Genomic DNA, 13,059 nt, shown 5'->3' on the forward strand with positions numbered 1-13,059 from the left:
CCAGATACGAATTCCTTATTAATTCACACACTGTTTAATAATAATATAGAATCATTAGCCTATGGACTCTGTTTGTGAATATATGATACAGCTGTATTTAGTTTGGTGCATATATTTTATCTCTTCTACTTGAGCAGTAATTGATAATCATCTGTATTTTTTTCTTAATTGTTTAATGTTTATTGCACAGTTGATATATTTGTAGATATTGGTTTCTCGGAGCTTTAGATGACATTTACTTGTTAGTTAACAATTCATGAGGAAGCGATTTTGATCTCCCATTTTCCCACATATGCATGTATCTGAGAATATAATATTTCTTTTCTGGAATAAAGCAGAATGTTACTCAATTAGCTCTTTTTTAATGTGCCCATTTAAATTGCTTCTTTTGTTACCTATCTCATGAACACTTGCTTTGACTTTTCTCATTCATGCTCATACAGTTTCCTTAGAAATTGACTTTCAATCAATTTAACAATAAAGGTTAAATCCTCTTCAGCTGAGTCAAGGTTTAGGCTCTTTTTTTTTTTTTCACTGAAAATCTTACTTTCAACAATACCCTAAAACTTTCCATTACTTCTAATTTGGGGATTTTAGGGGGATTACCCACTTGAAGATGTTAGAGGCATTTTTTATTTATTTACCTTATTATTATACATATATAAAAGTTTGTGCAACTCTTTTTCACTGTGAGAGGAATACTTGATACCTTTTCTAAAATGTAAGTGTAAAATTTCCCTTGTATAGTTATTACTGCACATCAGCAGTATGAAGTTATTATATAATATTCTGTCACTAATAAACTACATGTAATAAAAAACCTGAAATTATAACATCAGATCTTTATTAAATATTACAAATTTAAAATCTTATTTACAATACAAATTTGCATAACAAATGTACAAAGCATAAACATTAAAATGAGATATCATACTTTCAAGAAGAATTTGGCAATTTATGCATCCATCTAAAAAAAGAACAATTTATCAGTATCTAGAATAACAAAGACATTTCAAGTTTACTGAATGCTAGGTTCTGAAAACAGTTTTTTTTATAAACTTCGTACAACTCTAATAAAAATCATCTTCAGCTGGACTGTTCACAAAGAAACTTGTGAATTTAGTGAAAATTTTATTGAATTATAATTTCAAATAAAAATTATATAGATACAAATTAAATGCACAACATAAAATAAAATGAAATTTTTTGTAATTATGAAATTAAAATGAAAAAAAGCAAACAGCAAAAAAATGAAATAAGCAATGTTAATTTATATATACTAGATAGAAAAACTTAAAACAGAAAGTGATAATAAATTATCATTAACCTTACAATTTCAAATTACATCAAACCATCATTTACATATGAAGAACACTATTACAAGAGAAGCAACAAAACCAGAGTTTCTTTACTTAAAAACTGTATGATTATCCAATAGTCTGAAATATGAGTTGTTAAATTCCATGTTTTAGGATCATTGATAACCTATTTAAAAATTGAAAATGGAAAAGTAAACGAAATTTCATTATAACACATTCAAATTTTCTGCTATAAATTTTTATTTGCATTTAAGTGTGTTGTTATATGTGGCTCTTCAGTTCCCTCTAAAATATTCTATTACATAATTAAGACACAATAACACGCCGAACAAATACTAATTCAGAAGTCAAACAACAAAAATCAGCATTATATTCTCACAGGACTAGTTTCGATGGTTTTTTACTGAACCATAATCGTCAGATGTAAAAGTGCAAATGAACGAGATTGGATATAATGATCAGATAAGATAAGAAAGCTTGGACAGAAAATAAGCTAGTGGGCGCCATCTGTTGATGAAACTAGAACTAAAACATAATTTCTTTAAAGGCCGAAGGCAAAGAGGGATTGGAATTCAGATCTTTAACTAGAACAGAAAGACTTTTTGAATGTGAAATGCCTCTAGAAAATCCAGTTCTCCAATGGAAGATGTTTTTTGAATAATTTTGGCAGCAGAAAAATTAAAAGTGTGATTTTCGGACCAACAATGTTGGGCAACAGAAGACTTCTGTGTTTCCTTTTTTCTAACATATGCCTCATGTTCCTTGATGCGAAACTTTAAGTTATTATCTTTAAGTTAACTTTATTCTCTTAGTTTGGCCAATGTAAATTAAACGACATTGGCAAGGAATCCTATAAATACCCCAGGAATTCATATCCGGAATGGGGTCCTTGGGTATGGAACCCGGAATTTTATTGATGGGAGAATAAATGACCCGAAAGTTAAATTTCTGCAAAATATGTGCAACTTTATAGCTAATTGATGGAAAGAAGGGAATGACAACAGAATTTTTATAATCTCCTAAAACAAGAGTATGCCTTTTAGTGTGTTGAGATAAGAATTTCTTAACTTCTTGATTAATAAGGTTGCGTGAAAAGCCCCTGTCAACAGCTATTGCTTTTAAATAATTTAATTCTTCATCAAGGGATAGTTTGGAGGAGCAAAATTGAAGAGCACGGAAAAAATAGGTATAAAATGAAGCTAACTTTTGTTTAGTCGGATGACATGATTTAATGTGTGGTGGAAGGTAAACCGACGAAAGTTTACGGTAAACCGCAGTACAGAAGTTGGATGCGTTACGTGTGACCAGAATGTCGAGAAACGGAAGAGAATTACAAGTCTCAAGTTCAAAAGTGAACTGAATAGCAGAACCAGTAAAATTCATTATTGAAAAAACTTTATTTAAATCATCTTTACTACCTTCAAACAGGGTAAAGTATCATTTACATAGCATAACCATACTGGGAAGTTTAAAGTTTCAAACAATTTTGATTCATAATAATGCATGTAGATATCAACCAGGATGGGACTAAGGGGGCTTCCCATGGCTAATCCCTCAGTTTGTTTGTAATATTTATTTTGGAAAACAAAATGTGTTTGTTTCAAACTGAGTTGAGTTAAAGAAATTAGTTCATCAATTTCGATGCAAGAGAAATGAAATTTGCGAAGTCTGGTTTTTAGATATCTTAATGCACCCTCGATTGGAACATTGGTGAATAATGATTTTACATCAAAAGAAACCATGAGTAAATTTCTAGGAGAAATGTTTTTAACCTTTTTTGAAGGATTTTTTTAATTTTGAAGGAGAATTTATCTTTAGGGATCGGAGGGATTTGATCTTTAAAGATCCTTCACCTTTGGACCTCTCAAAAATAAAACCTGCGATCAAATCTTCACAAATCATTTCAAGCAACTTAAAACATTCGCTTATCCCATCTGTTGCGAATTGTGCCAGATTATACGCTCTTCCCAAAATTGATAAAAATGGTATTCCTTTCCGTCCTATTGTATCAAATTTAGGTACTGCCTCGTATCCATTAGCTGAATATTTAGTTTTTAGATTTGCAACTCTACTAGACAATAATATTTACACCATAAAAAATTCAATAGAGTTTGTAAAAAAGGTTGAAAACATTTCTCCTAGAAATTTACTCATGGTTTCTTTTGATGTAAAATCATTATTCACCAATGTTTCAGTGGAGGGTGCATTAAGATGTCTAGAAACCAGACTTCGTGAATTTCATTTCTCTTGCATCGAAATTGATGAGCTAATTTCTCTCACTTAACACTGTTTGAAATAAACACATTTTGTTTTCCAAAATTAAATATTACAAGCAAACTGAGGGATTAGCCATGGGAAGCCCCCTCAGTCCCATCCTGGCTGATATCTACATGCATTATTATGGATCAAAATTGTTTGAAACTTTAAACTTCCCGGTATGGTTTCGCTATGTAGATGATACTTTTACCCTGTTTGAAGGTAATAAAGATGATTTAAATAAAGTTACTTCAATAATGAATTCTATTGGTCCTGCTATTCAGTTCACTTTTGAACTTGAGACTTGTAATTCTCTTCCGTTTCTCGACATTCTGGTCACACGTAACACATCCAACTTCAGTACTACAGTTTACCGTAAACCTTCATCGGTTTGCCTTCCACCCCACTTTAAATCATGTCATCTGATTAAACAAAAGTTAGCTTCATTTTATTCCTATGTTTTCCGTGCTCTTCAAGTTTGCTCCTCCAAATTAGCCCTTGATGAAGAACTAAATTATTTAAAAGCAATAGCTATTGACAGGGGCTTTTCACCCAACATTATTAATCAAGCAGTTAAAAAATTCTCATCTGAACACACTAAAAGCCACACTCTTATTTTAGGAGATTATAAAAATTCTGTTGTCATTCCCTTCTTTCCATCAATTAGATATAAAGTTGCACATATTTTGCAGAAATTTAACTTTCGGGTTGTTTATTCTCCCATCAATAAAATTCCAACTTCTATACTCAAGGACCCCATTCCGGATATGAATTACTGGGGTATTTATAGGATTCCTTGCCAGTGTCGTTTAATTTACATTGGCCACACTAAAAGAATAACTTAAAGTAACTTAAAGATAATAACTTAAAGTTTCGCATCAAGGAACATGAGGCATATGTTAGAAAAAAGGAAACACGGAAGTCTTCTGTTGCCCAACATTTGTTGGTCCGAAAATCACAGTTTCAATTTTTCTGCTGCCAAAATTATTCAAAAAACATCTTCCATTGGAGAACTGGATTTTCTAGAGGCATTTCACATTCAAAAAAATCTTTTTGTTCTAGTTAACGATTCTAATTCCAATCCATCTTTGTCTTCGGCCTTTAAAGAAATTATGTTTTAGTTCTAGTTTCATCAACAGATGGCGCCACTGGCTTATTTTCTGTCCAGGCCTTCTTATCTTATCTGATCATTATATCCTATCTCGTTCATTTGCGCTTTTGCCACTGATGATGCTGGTTCGGTAAAACCATCAAAACTAGTCCTGTGAAAATTTGAAAATATAACACTGATTTTTGTTGTTTGATTTCTGAATTAGTATTCTATTACATGTTTAACTTATATTTTTAAAAATGTATCATCTTCAATATCTGATGGCTAATAATATTTTATAATAATGAAATATAAACAAATATTCTAGCTTGCAGATTTAGCATTTTAGAGCAAATACTTCAGCACTGTATATGATATCATTATACTGTGTAGCGATTATCAAAAAAATGACAGCTTAAGCATGAAAAGATATTTTGCTATACATTATAGAAAGCAGCAATTTTAGAAATTTAATAGATCTTAAAGAAAAATTTAACAAAAGAATCTACACTGAATATTACCCCTTTGATCATATTTAGGCATAAGCTTCACTTAAGAATCAAGCTTTCAAACAGAACAAATTAAAATCATGTAAATATGGAAACATTAATCCATATTTACATGATATTACATGATTTACATTATATGAAAACATTAATCGTTCAAACTATTCTTGTAAAGGGTTACCAGCCTTCAAATGAAACCTTAATTTAGGTTTACATAAAAATATAAATTTAAAAAAAAGAAAAGAAAAAAGGAAAGAAAGAAAAGAAAAAGAAAACCTGCCTGCCCCCCAAAAAAGCCATAAAATTGATTCTTTTTAATATGCAAATGAAAAAACAAAGAAACCACAAAACGAACCAAAGGAGAGCTCCATTAAAATGTTTTTAAATATAAAAACATGCACAAACATTTCACTTTCCTTCTTAAATAAAAATAACATTTACTATTGCCAACTCATAAAATTAAATCTTTACAGCTGATTTAAAAATTAAAAGTCAGCTAAAAAAATTCAATTTTAAAGGCTAAGGCAATAGTTTTCACATGTCTTCTTCAGACACAGAATGGCATAAGTAGAAAAAATAAAAATATCAAATTACTAAAAAAGTAATTTGATATTTCTCTTCATTTCAGAAAAATTTAAATATATAGAAGTTTAAATATATATTAAATATATAGATTTTATTCTGGATGTGAATGATAATGTAGACAAAAAAGTAGAGTTAGTAGTTTAGTACTTAACTTATTATAGGACATTAAAATCCGATTTTACTGCTGAGACTCATTAAACTAACACTACTTCTTATAAAATACTCTTAAATATTGTGTAAAAAATGACTGGCTGCTGCACTGAGCACTTTTATATCATTAAACATAAATGAAAGATCTTTAACATCACTGACTGACAGTAATAACTATTTATAATGGACAGCATTTTATCACAAATTAACAGCAATAATACTTCTTCATTAGTAAAAATTCAGAAGGTTATGTGCTTACTCGTAGAAAATTTTTTAATAAAATTCTGAAACATATGTCATACTTACACACATTCATAATAATATGTACAACATTCTTTATAAAAAAAATCAAATTTTCAACAACAAAATAACATATAACATATTCACTGTATCAAATGGAATGCATTTCAGATGAAACCTCAAACCAATATTCTAAAACAGAATTCATATACGAGAAGAAAATTCAAAGTTGAAGGTAAGTAGATCAATATTTCCAGCTGTAATTGTAATTAAAATCACTATTGAGCAATACTCCAAAATTGCACTAACAGGCCTAGAACAATGACAGAACTAGCAATAAATTATCCTATGGGTTCTATAAAATAAAGAGTATTGTGCTGGATACTTAATTTTCATGAAGAAACTAAAAATCATATTCAATTATACTTGAAGTAAAAATAGTTATTATTCACAAATATATACAAATTATACTACAATAGCAAAATTCAAAATTACATGGGCCTTTTGTAATGTAAACTGTAAACTAAGAAATCCTACAATGAAACTGGACCATTCCTCTTTTCCTTTTAAAAGTTTTTCAAGGAGGAAAGGATACTTATTTTTTTTTTAACTTTGGTACTCATAGTTCATCTGGATGAATATCTTCAAACATCCAGCTTCAATGAAATTTAATCCTTCATTTAAATTTGGAATGATCAGGGGTTTTTCTGCAATGTTACAGTAAAATTCCTGAATTTCTTTAAAAGTGGTTTGACTTTTAAATTTTCCAAAATCATTTAGAATACGTTAATGACTTTGAAATTCAAGAATTGTAAAATATATTCTGTATCAAGTTCCAAATTAAATTAATTTCCTTCCAATAACAATGACTTGATCTATTAAAAGGGAAATAAATTGACTTCTGTGTTATTTGTAGAATTAGCAACTTCTGAGTAGGAAGAATTCTCATAAATTCTCCCAAGCACCTTTCTTCGTTTTCCTACTTAAATTTAACTCGCAAGTTCCTAAGACCCTTCTGAACATAACTGCATGAAAGATACATACGAGTGTACTCCCAAAAGGTTTTCTCTATCAATCTTACATTCCTTTTTATAGCTACTTTCAAAACAACAAAAGAACATTGGTCATATGAATGCTTTCTGCATGTTGTTCACTTCTTCAGCAAGTGGCTGAAGAGGGCAGGTAATAATTGAAAAGCAAAAGAACAATTTTACTCTTACATCATAATCTCAAATTCAAGTTTCTAACAAAGGAACCTTTAATTATTATAATCACCTTTAAAAGTATGTTTTGAAATTAACAATAATGTTCACCTTCCAGATAAAATGGCAGTCAAACACAAAAGCAGTTATCTACCAACACGTGAAAAATTCTCTCCAAACATTCATCTGCACTAAAACTCCTTTCTTATTTGATCAGGCAGAGAAAATCTGAGTATTTTGTGCATAGTGGCATGAAATTAATGAAGCAACAGTACAATGTTTACTATAACATGATTTATATGCTGCAAATATACTTGCATCTTATATTTTAATTATCTTATATTTATATCAGAACTAATGGACATTACTGACTGGACAATGAAACGCTGATATACTATATAGAAAGAAAAAGTCATATCCATTACAAACATCATTACAAAAACTGAACACAAGAGATAGACCAACACTTATTTTGGTACTTTTGCTAGATGACAAATCAAGACAATGAATTCACTTTCATCAAGCAGTTTGAAGAAACAATCAGTCTATAATCTAAACAGACATACCATGAGTTTGCGAAGGATTTTTGCGTCATGACAACATATCACTTAGCATTCAACTTGAACAAGCACTTTGCAGTCCACAATTAAAAAAAAAGATAAAAGAAAAAGACCTGATATCAGTTAATAAAGAATTTCCATAGACTGTTGACAAGTCATTTCACAGCACAATTCATTGGATAACAAAATGTGACATTGTGTTCTATTTCATCAAGAAGTTTGAAGAAAATAAATCAATTCAGCAACCAATGAGAATCATTACAGTTTCGTTAGGGTAAGGGACACAAATTTCCAAAGGATTTTCATTGGGTGATGAAATGTAACATCGTGTTCAATTTCATTAAACAGTCTGATGATACTGAATTAATCCAGGATCTGTAAAAACCCACCAGTTTTTAAAAGACTTTCGCTGGGTAAAAAAAGTCATGATGTTCAATCTCATCAAGCAGTTTGAAGAAACTGAATCAGTTCAAGATCTGAAGTGACTTGGCACCAATTTACAAGAAACTTTGAGTAATAAAATGTGACTTTGTATTCAGTTTTACCGAATACTCGGAAGAAATAGGATTACTCTGAGATCCATGAACAGCAGGAACAGCCAACTTCATTAAAACCAAATAAAATAAATTATAGAATCAGCATTTGAGGGAAATTTAGAAAAGGTCTTTCTAGCGAGTTATATACAAATATGGCGTTTTCAGAAGATTTCTGAAAAGAATGTTTAAAATGTTTCAACTTAGATATATCAACGTTACCTGGCATTTGACATGACTGAGGATGATCTAAACGCGCGATTTCAGTTAAGGAAAATAATTTCTGACAAATTTGGGAAAATGGCCTACTTCTTGAAACTAATTTTTGGTCTAATTAAAAGCAGGAAAAAAATTGAATGGGCATTTTAATAACCACAACAGCATTTACACTATCTGTAAATTGCCATGTTTGAAACTGTAATTATTTATTATCCACAACTGCTGCATTACAGACTGAAAAAGGTGTAAAAAAACTGTGGCATTAAGGTGTAAAATTTGCACTGTTCTTGTTTAGAGGCCTTTCTTCTTCTGAAAACGCAGTGACATGTGACAGTTATATGGCCATGTTAAGTGACAAATTTCTTCCTACAAATATCTTTTACAACAAACTTTATTAATTTTTTTACCTTTATTCCTACATGATGGGACAGCACAATGTTACAACATCACTGCACACAACCCTTTAGATCAACATTTTACTAAACAATTTGAATGGCAAGGACAAACCAGATACAGCCATTAGACTTTAAGAGTTTAGAATCATTTCATTAAGATAAGAATACAATTCATGCATATAAAACCCTCGGATAAGGAAAACTGTATGGACCATGGATAAGGAATAAAAACTGTATATATCAGATGACAACTCTGGTTCCTTTATGTCACATGGCATGAACTATCGCACGAAAAAGGATGTGTGCTAATGTGAAAGGACAAATTAAGATTTGGTAACTAAAACAAAATCCTAAAGACCATCTACTTAGCTCTATATGAATGTTAATTAAAACACCCAAAAGAAGTGGAATTCCTCTCTTCTTCTGCCACCAATCTTCAGCATTGAACAATTTTAAGTTTCCTGTACTGCAAAGACATTACAGTTACAAAAGCCCATACTTTAGCAATCAAACCCAAGTCCAATGGTGAACACCATTCAAACTCCAATAACCATTTAACTATTTATGGCAATACAATGCATTTTGATCTACCATTGTAATCAATTTAGATTACAGCAGTGGTTGAAAATGTAATAATGACTTTATGTTAGTTACATTTATATTTTATATTAGACATATAACAATACTATTTTAACTAATAACTAAATACAGTCAAAAGTCATTAATTCGGACACCCATAATCCGGAATGATCTATAATCCGGACCTCAAAGCTACAAACTTTCTGCGCATGCGTCACGTTGACGCATGCGCATAAGACCTTTACGGCTGAGAATTTGCGTGTGCGCGTGCGCAAAATACGTTTACGAATGCGCGTTTAATGTATAACGGACGGGATAAGCTAAGCTAAAATTATCTAATTATCTATTTCAGTTAATGTTGCAGATTGCGTTGTTCCTTAATCTTCGAATTGGATCCGGCTTATTATTTTTTGCAGACTGTTAGAGCAATTTTATAAAAGTAAGCTTGAACTTTCGATTATTTCAAATAGAATTTCCGATATATATTTACTAATATGTAAAAGATATACAAAGCGAAAGTATCTTTCGGAGTCCATTAAACAAAAAGTGGAATTGCTGCAAAAAATGGATAAAGGCATATCCTTTGTTTATCTAAACTTTAACGTTCGTTTATCTAAACTTTGTTTATCTTTAACGCCGCGGAGCGGAGCACAATAAATTGGAAGTTGATCTGTCAACACTATCCTTATCTTAAGGGCAGATGTTTTTATTTTATTTGGCTTATAATTGCTTACTAAATGTGGTATTTCCTCTCAATGTACTCCGTCTTTGATATGATTTAAATCAAATGCCTCGTCATTATAATTCGCTTCCGATAGCGAAGAAAGTGACAGAGGTTATTGAAAACGAAAAAATTTCGATTGACAAATTAGTCGGTATTCTCGACACAGCAATTATAGGACTTGAACAGCGGAACTTTGTAACTGAACAAGAAATTATGTCTGTTTATGGAATTAAAGAGAATGTATTATCACATAAAATGAAGCAAATTAAACAACTTACATAGAAAGAAATGTTTAATAAAGTAAACAAATAAATATTAAGCTTCTTTTTTTTTTGTAAAATTTTATACCCTTTAGATCATAATTGTTCTTTATTTCATAAATTACGGTTTCATATTTTTAATTTTATAATTTCTGCATGCCATTTTACCAGATTTTAACTGATGATCTATAATCCGGAAAAATCGATAATCCGGAATCGCCGAAGTCCCGACGAGTCCGGATTAACGACTTTTGACTGTAATAACTTTCTCCATATAAATGAACAATTTGTGTCAAGAATAATGCAACTTTCTTATTGTACTCTATTTCCACATTCACTCTGCATTAGATTTCATACTGAAAAAACTTTTTTAAACTTGTACCTTTTTTATTCTAATTCATCAAATACTTGCATGAGCAACTTCATAAGTTACCTATTCCTAATATTTCCTTTCATCTGTTGAAAAATCAAGAGAAGTATCTTGCATGGTAGCACATTAAATATTAATTGTGTTGTCTTGATAAAATTTAATGCATAAATACTTACAAATCAGTATAAAATGCATTTTGCCAGTTTATAATTTCAAAAAATCAAAACTCTATTCACCTTGGATAGAATTACATCATATTGTCTGCATTTTGAATGTTCACAAGTCCAGGATCATAGGGATGCCCTTTAAAAGGAGATCCATCTCGATTCCATGCTTCTTTTAAAATAGTCTGGAATTTCTATAATATATATTAAGAATTTTAAAAACCTCAGAAACAGAAGCAGCTACCAAACATAATATGCAGTGCACGGCAAAGTAACTTAATTAGATCTTCCAAATGAAACAGATTTAAAAAAATTAAATGTGTGTATACGTATCACAAAAATATCTTTACAAAATCTCTATCGAGGTGCATAATATATATTACTAAAAAAACTTTTATTATTTAAAATAACTCTGCAAATGTTCATAAAAATTATCAACTAGATACATTACAAATTTTATACATTTTAAATTACAATAATCAGAGATATCATTAAAATGTACATAAATATAAATTATTAATAAATGCATTTATTATTTTATCACTCTTTTTTGTTAAGCACTCTTTAATTTGAATGATAAAAATTTTAGAAATTCACATAATAATTCACAATAATAAACACAATGCTAGGATCTGCCTACTCTTCAGGCTGTGTAGACGATAAATATAAAATCTTATGTTTCATGTCATGGCAACATTTAATAAGTTACACTGATAATAAATGCATAGTAGCACAATACAACAGCACAAAAATTTTGGAAAGGCACTGCTAAAGATATTTTTAACATCAAAAATACAATAATTGTATATACAGTCAAAAGTCGTTAATTCGGACAGCCATAATCCGGATATATCTATAATCCGAACCTCAAAGCTACAAACTTTTTGCGCATGCGTCAGCTGTGCATATGCGTGTGCACACACACTTAATACGTTTACGCATGTGCGTTTAATGTATAACGGACAGTATAAGCTAGGATAAAATTATCTAATTATCTATTTCAGTTAAAGTTGCAGATTGTGTTGTTCCTTAATCTTCTAATTGGATCCAGCTTATTATTTTTTGCAGACTGTTAGAGCAATTTTATAAAAGTAAGCTTGAACTTTCGATTATGTCAAATAGAATTTCCGATGCTGGAGCTCCCAAAGGATCTACAAAGCGAAAGTATATTTCGATGTCCATCAAACAAAAAGTGGAATTGCTGCAAAAAATGGACAAAGGCATATTCTTTGTTTCTCTAACCATTCCGAAATCTGTTTATCAATTTCACGCTGCTCTGCGGTGGGCGAGACGCCGCAGCGCGCAATTAATTGGAAGTTTATCTGTCAGCACTATCCTTATCTTCAGGGCAGATGTTTTTATTTTATTTGGCTTATAACTCCTTACTAAATGTAGTATTTCATCTCGATGTACTCCGTCTTTGATATAATTTAAATCAAATTCCTCATCATTATAATTCGCTTTCGATAGTGAAGAAAGTGACACAGAGGTTATTGAAAACGAAAAAATTTCGATTGACAAATTAGTCGGTATTCTTGACACAGCAATTATAAGACTTGAACAGCGGAACTTTGTAACTGAACAAGAAATTATGTATGTTTATAGAATTAAAGAGAAAGTATTATCACACAAAACGAAGCAACTTAAACAACTTACATTGAAAGAAATGTTTAATAAAGTAAACAAACAAATATTAAGCTTTTTTTTTTTTTTTTTTTTTTTTTTTTTTTTTGTAAATTTTGATACCCTTTAGATTATAATTGTTCTTTATTTCATAAATCACGGTTTCATATTTTTAATTTTACAATTTCTGCATGCCATCTTACCAGATTTAAACTGATGATCTACAATCCAGAAAAATCGATAATCCGGTATCGAAGTCCCGACAAGTTCGGATTAACGACTTT

General features: G+C 30.3%; 1 protein-coding gene across 2 annotated transcripts in view; it reads right to left on the bottom strand.

Annotated features, from left to right (window-relative positions):
- Positions 1-827: 827 nt before the first annotated feature.
- LOC118184034 (nudC domain-containing protein 3) overlaps positions 828-13,059 on the bottom strand; it is a 42,451-nt gene continuing 30,219 nt past the window's right edge. The window contains exons 8-9 of one of the 2 annotated variants that reach the window (XM_035353669.2): positions 11,225-11,346; positions 828-967 (exon numbers count right to left, since the gene is read on the bottom strand). In XM_035353669.2, coding sequence (XP_035209560.1) covers positions 11,236-11,346 — 111 coding nt within the window. In that variant the 3' untranslated portion in view covers positions 828-967; positions 11,225-11,235. Of the gene's footprint in view, positions 968-4,763; positions 11,075-11,224; positions 11,347-13,059 lie in introns of those variants that run through there. The other variant, XM_085820174.1, reaches the window with a different exon arrangement.

The sequence above is a fragment of the Stegodyphus dumicola genome, chromosome 7 (assembly GCF_044657685.1).
Source record: "Stegodyphus dumicola isolate Sdum_Otavi_A_Nest chromosome 7, ASM4465768v1".
Lineage (NCBI taxonomy): Eukaryota > Metazoa > Arthropoda > Arachnida > Araneae > Eresidae > Stegodyphus > Stegodyphus dumicola.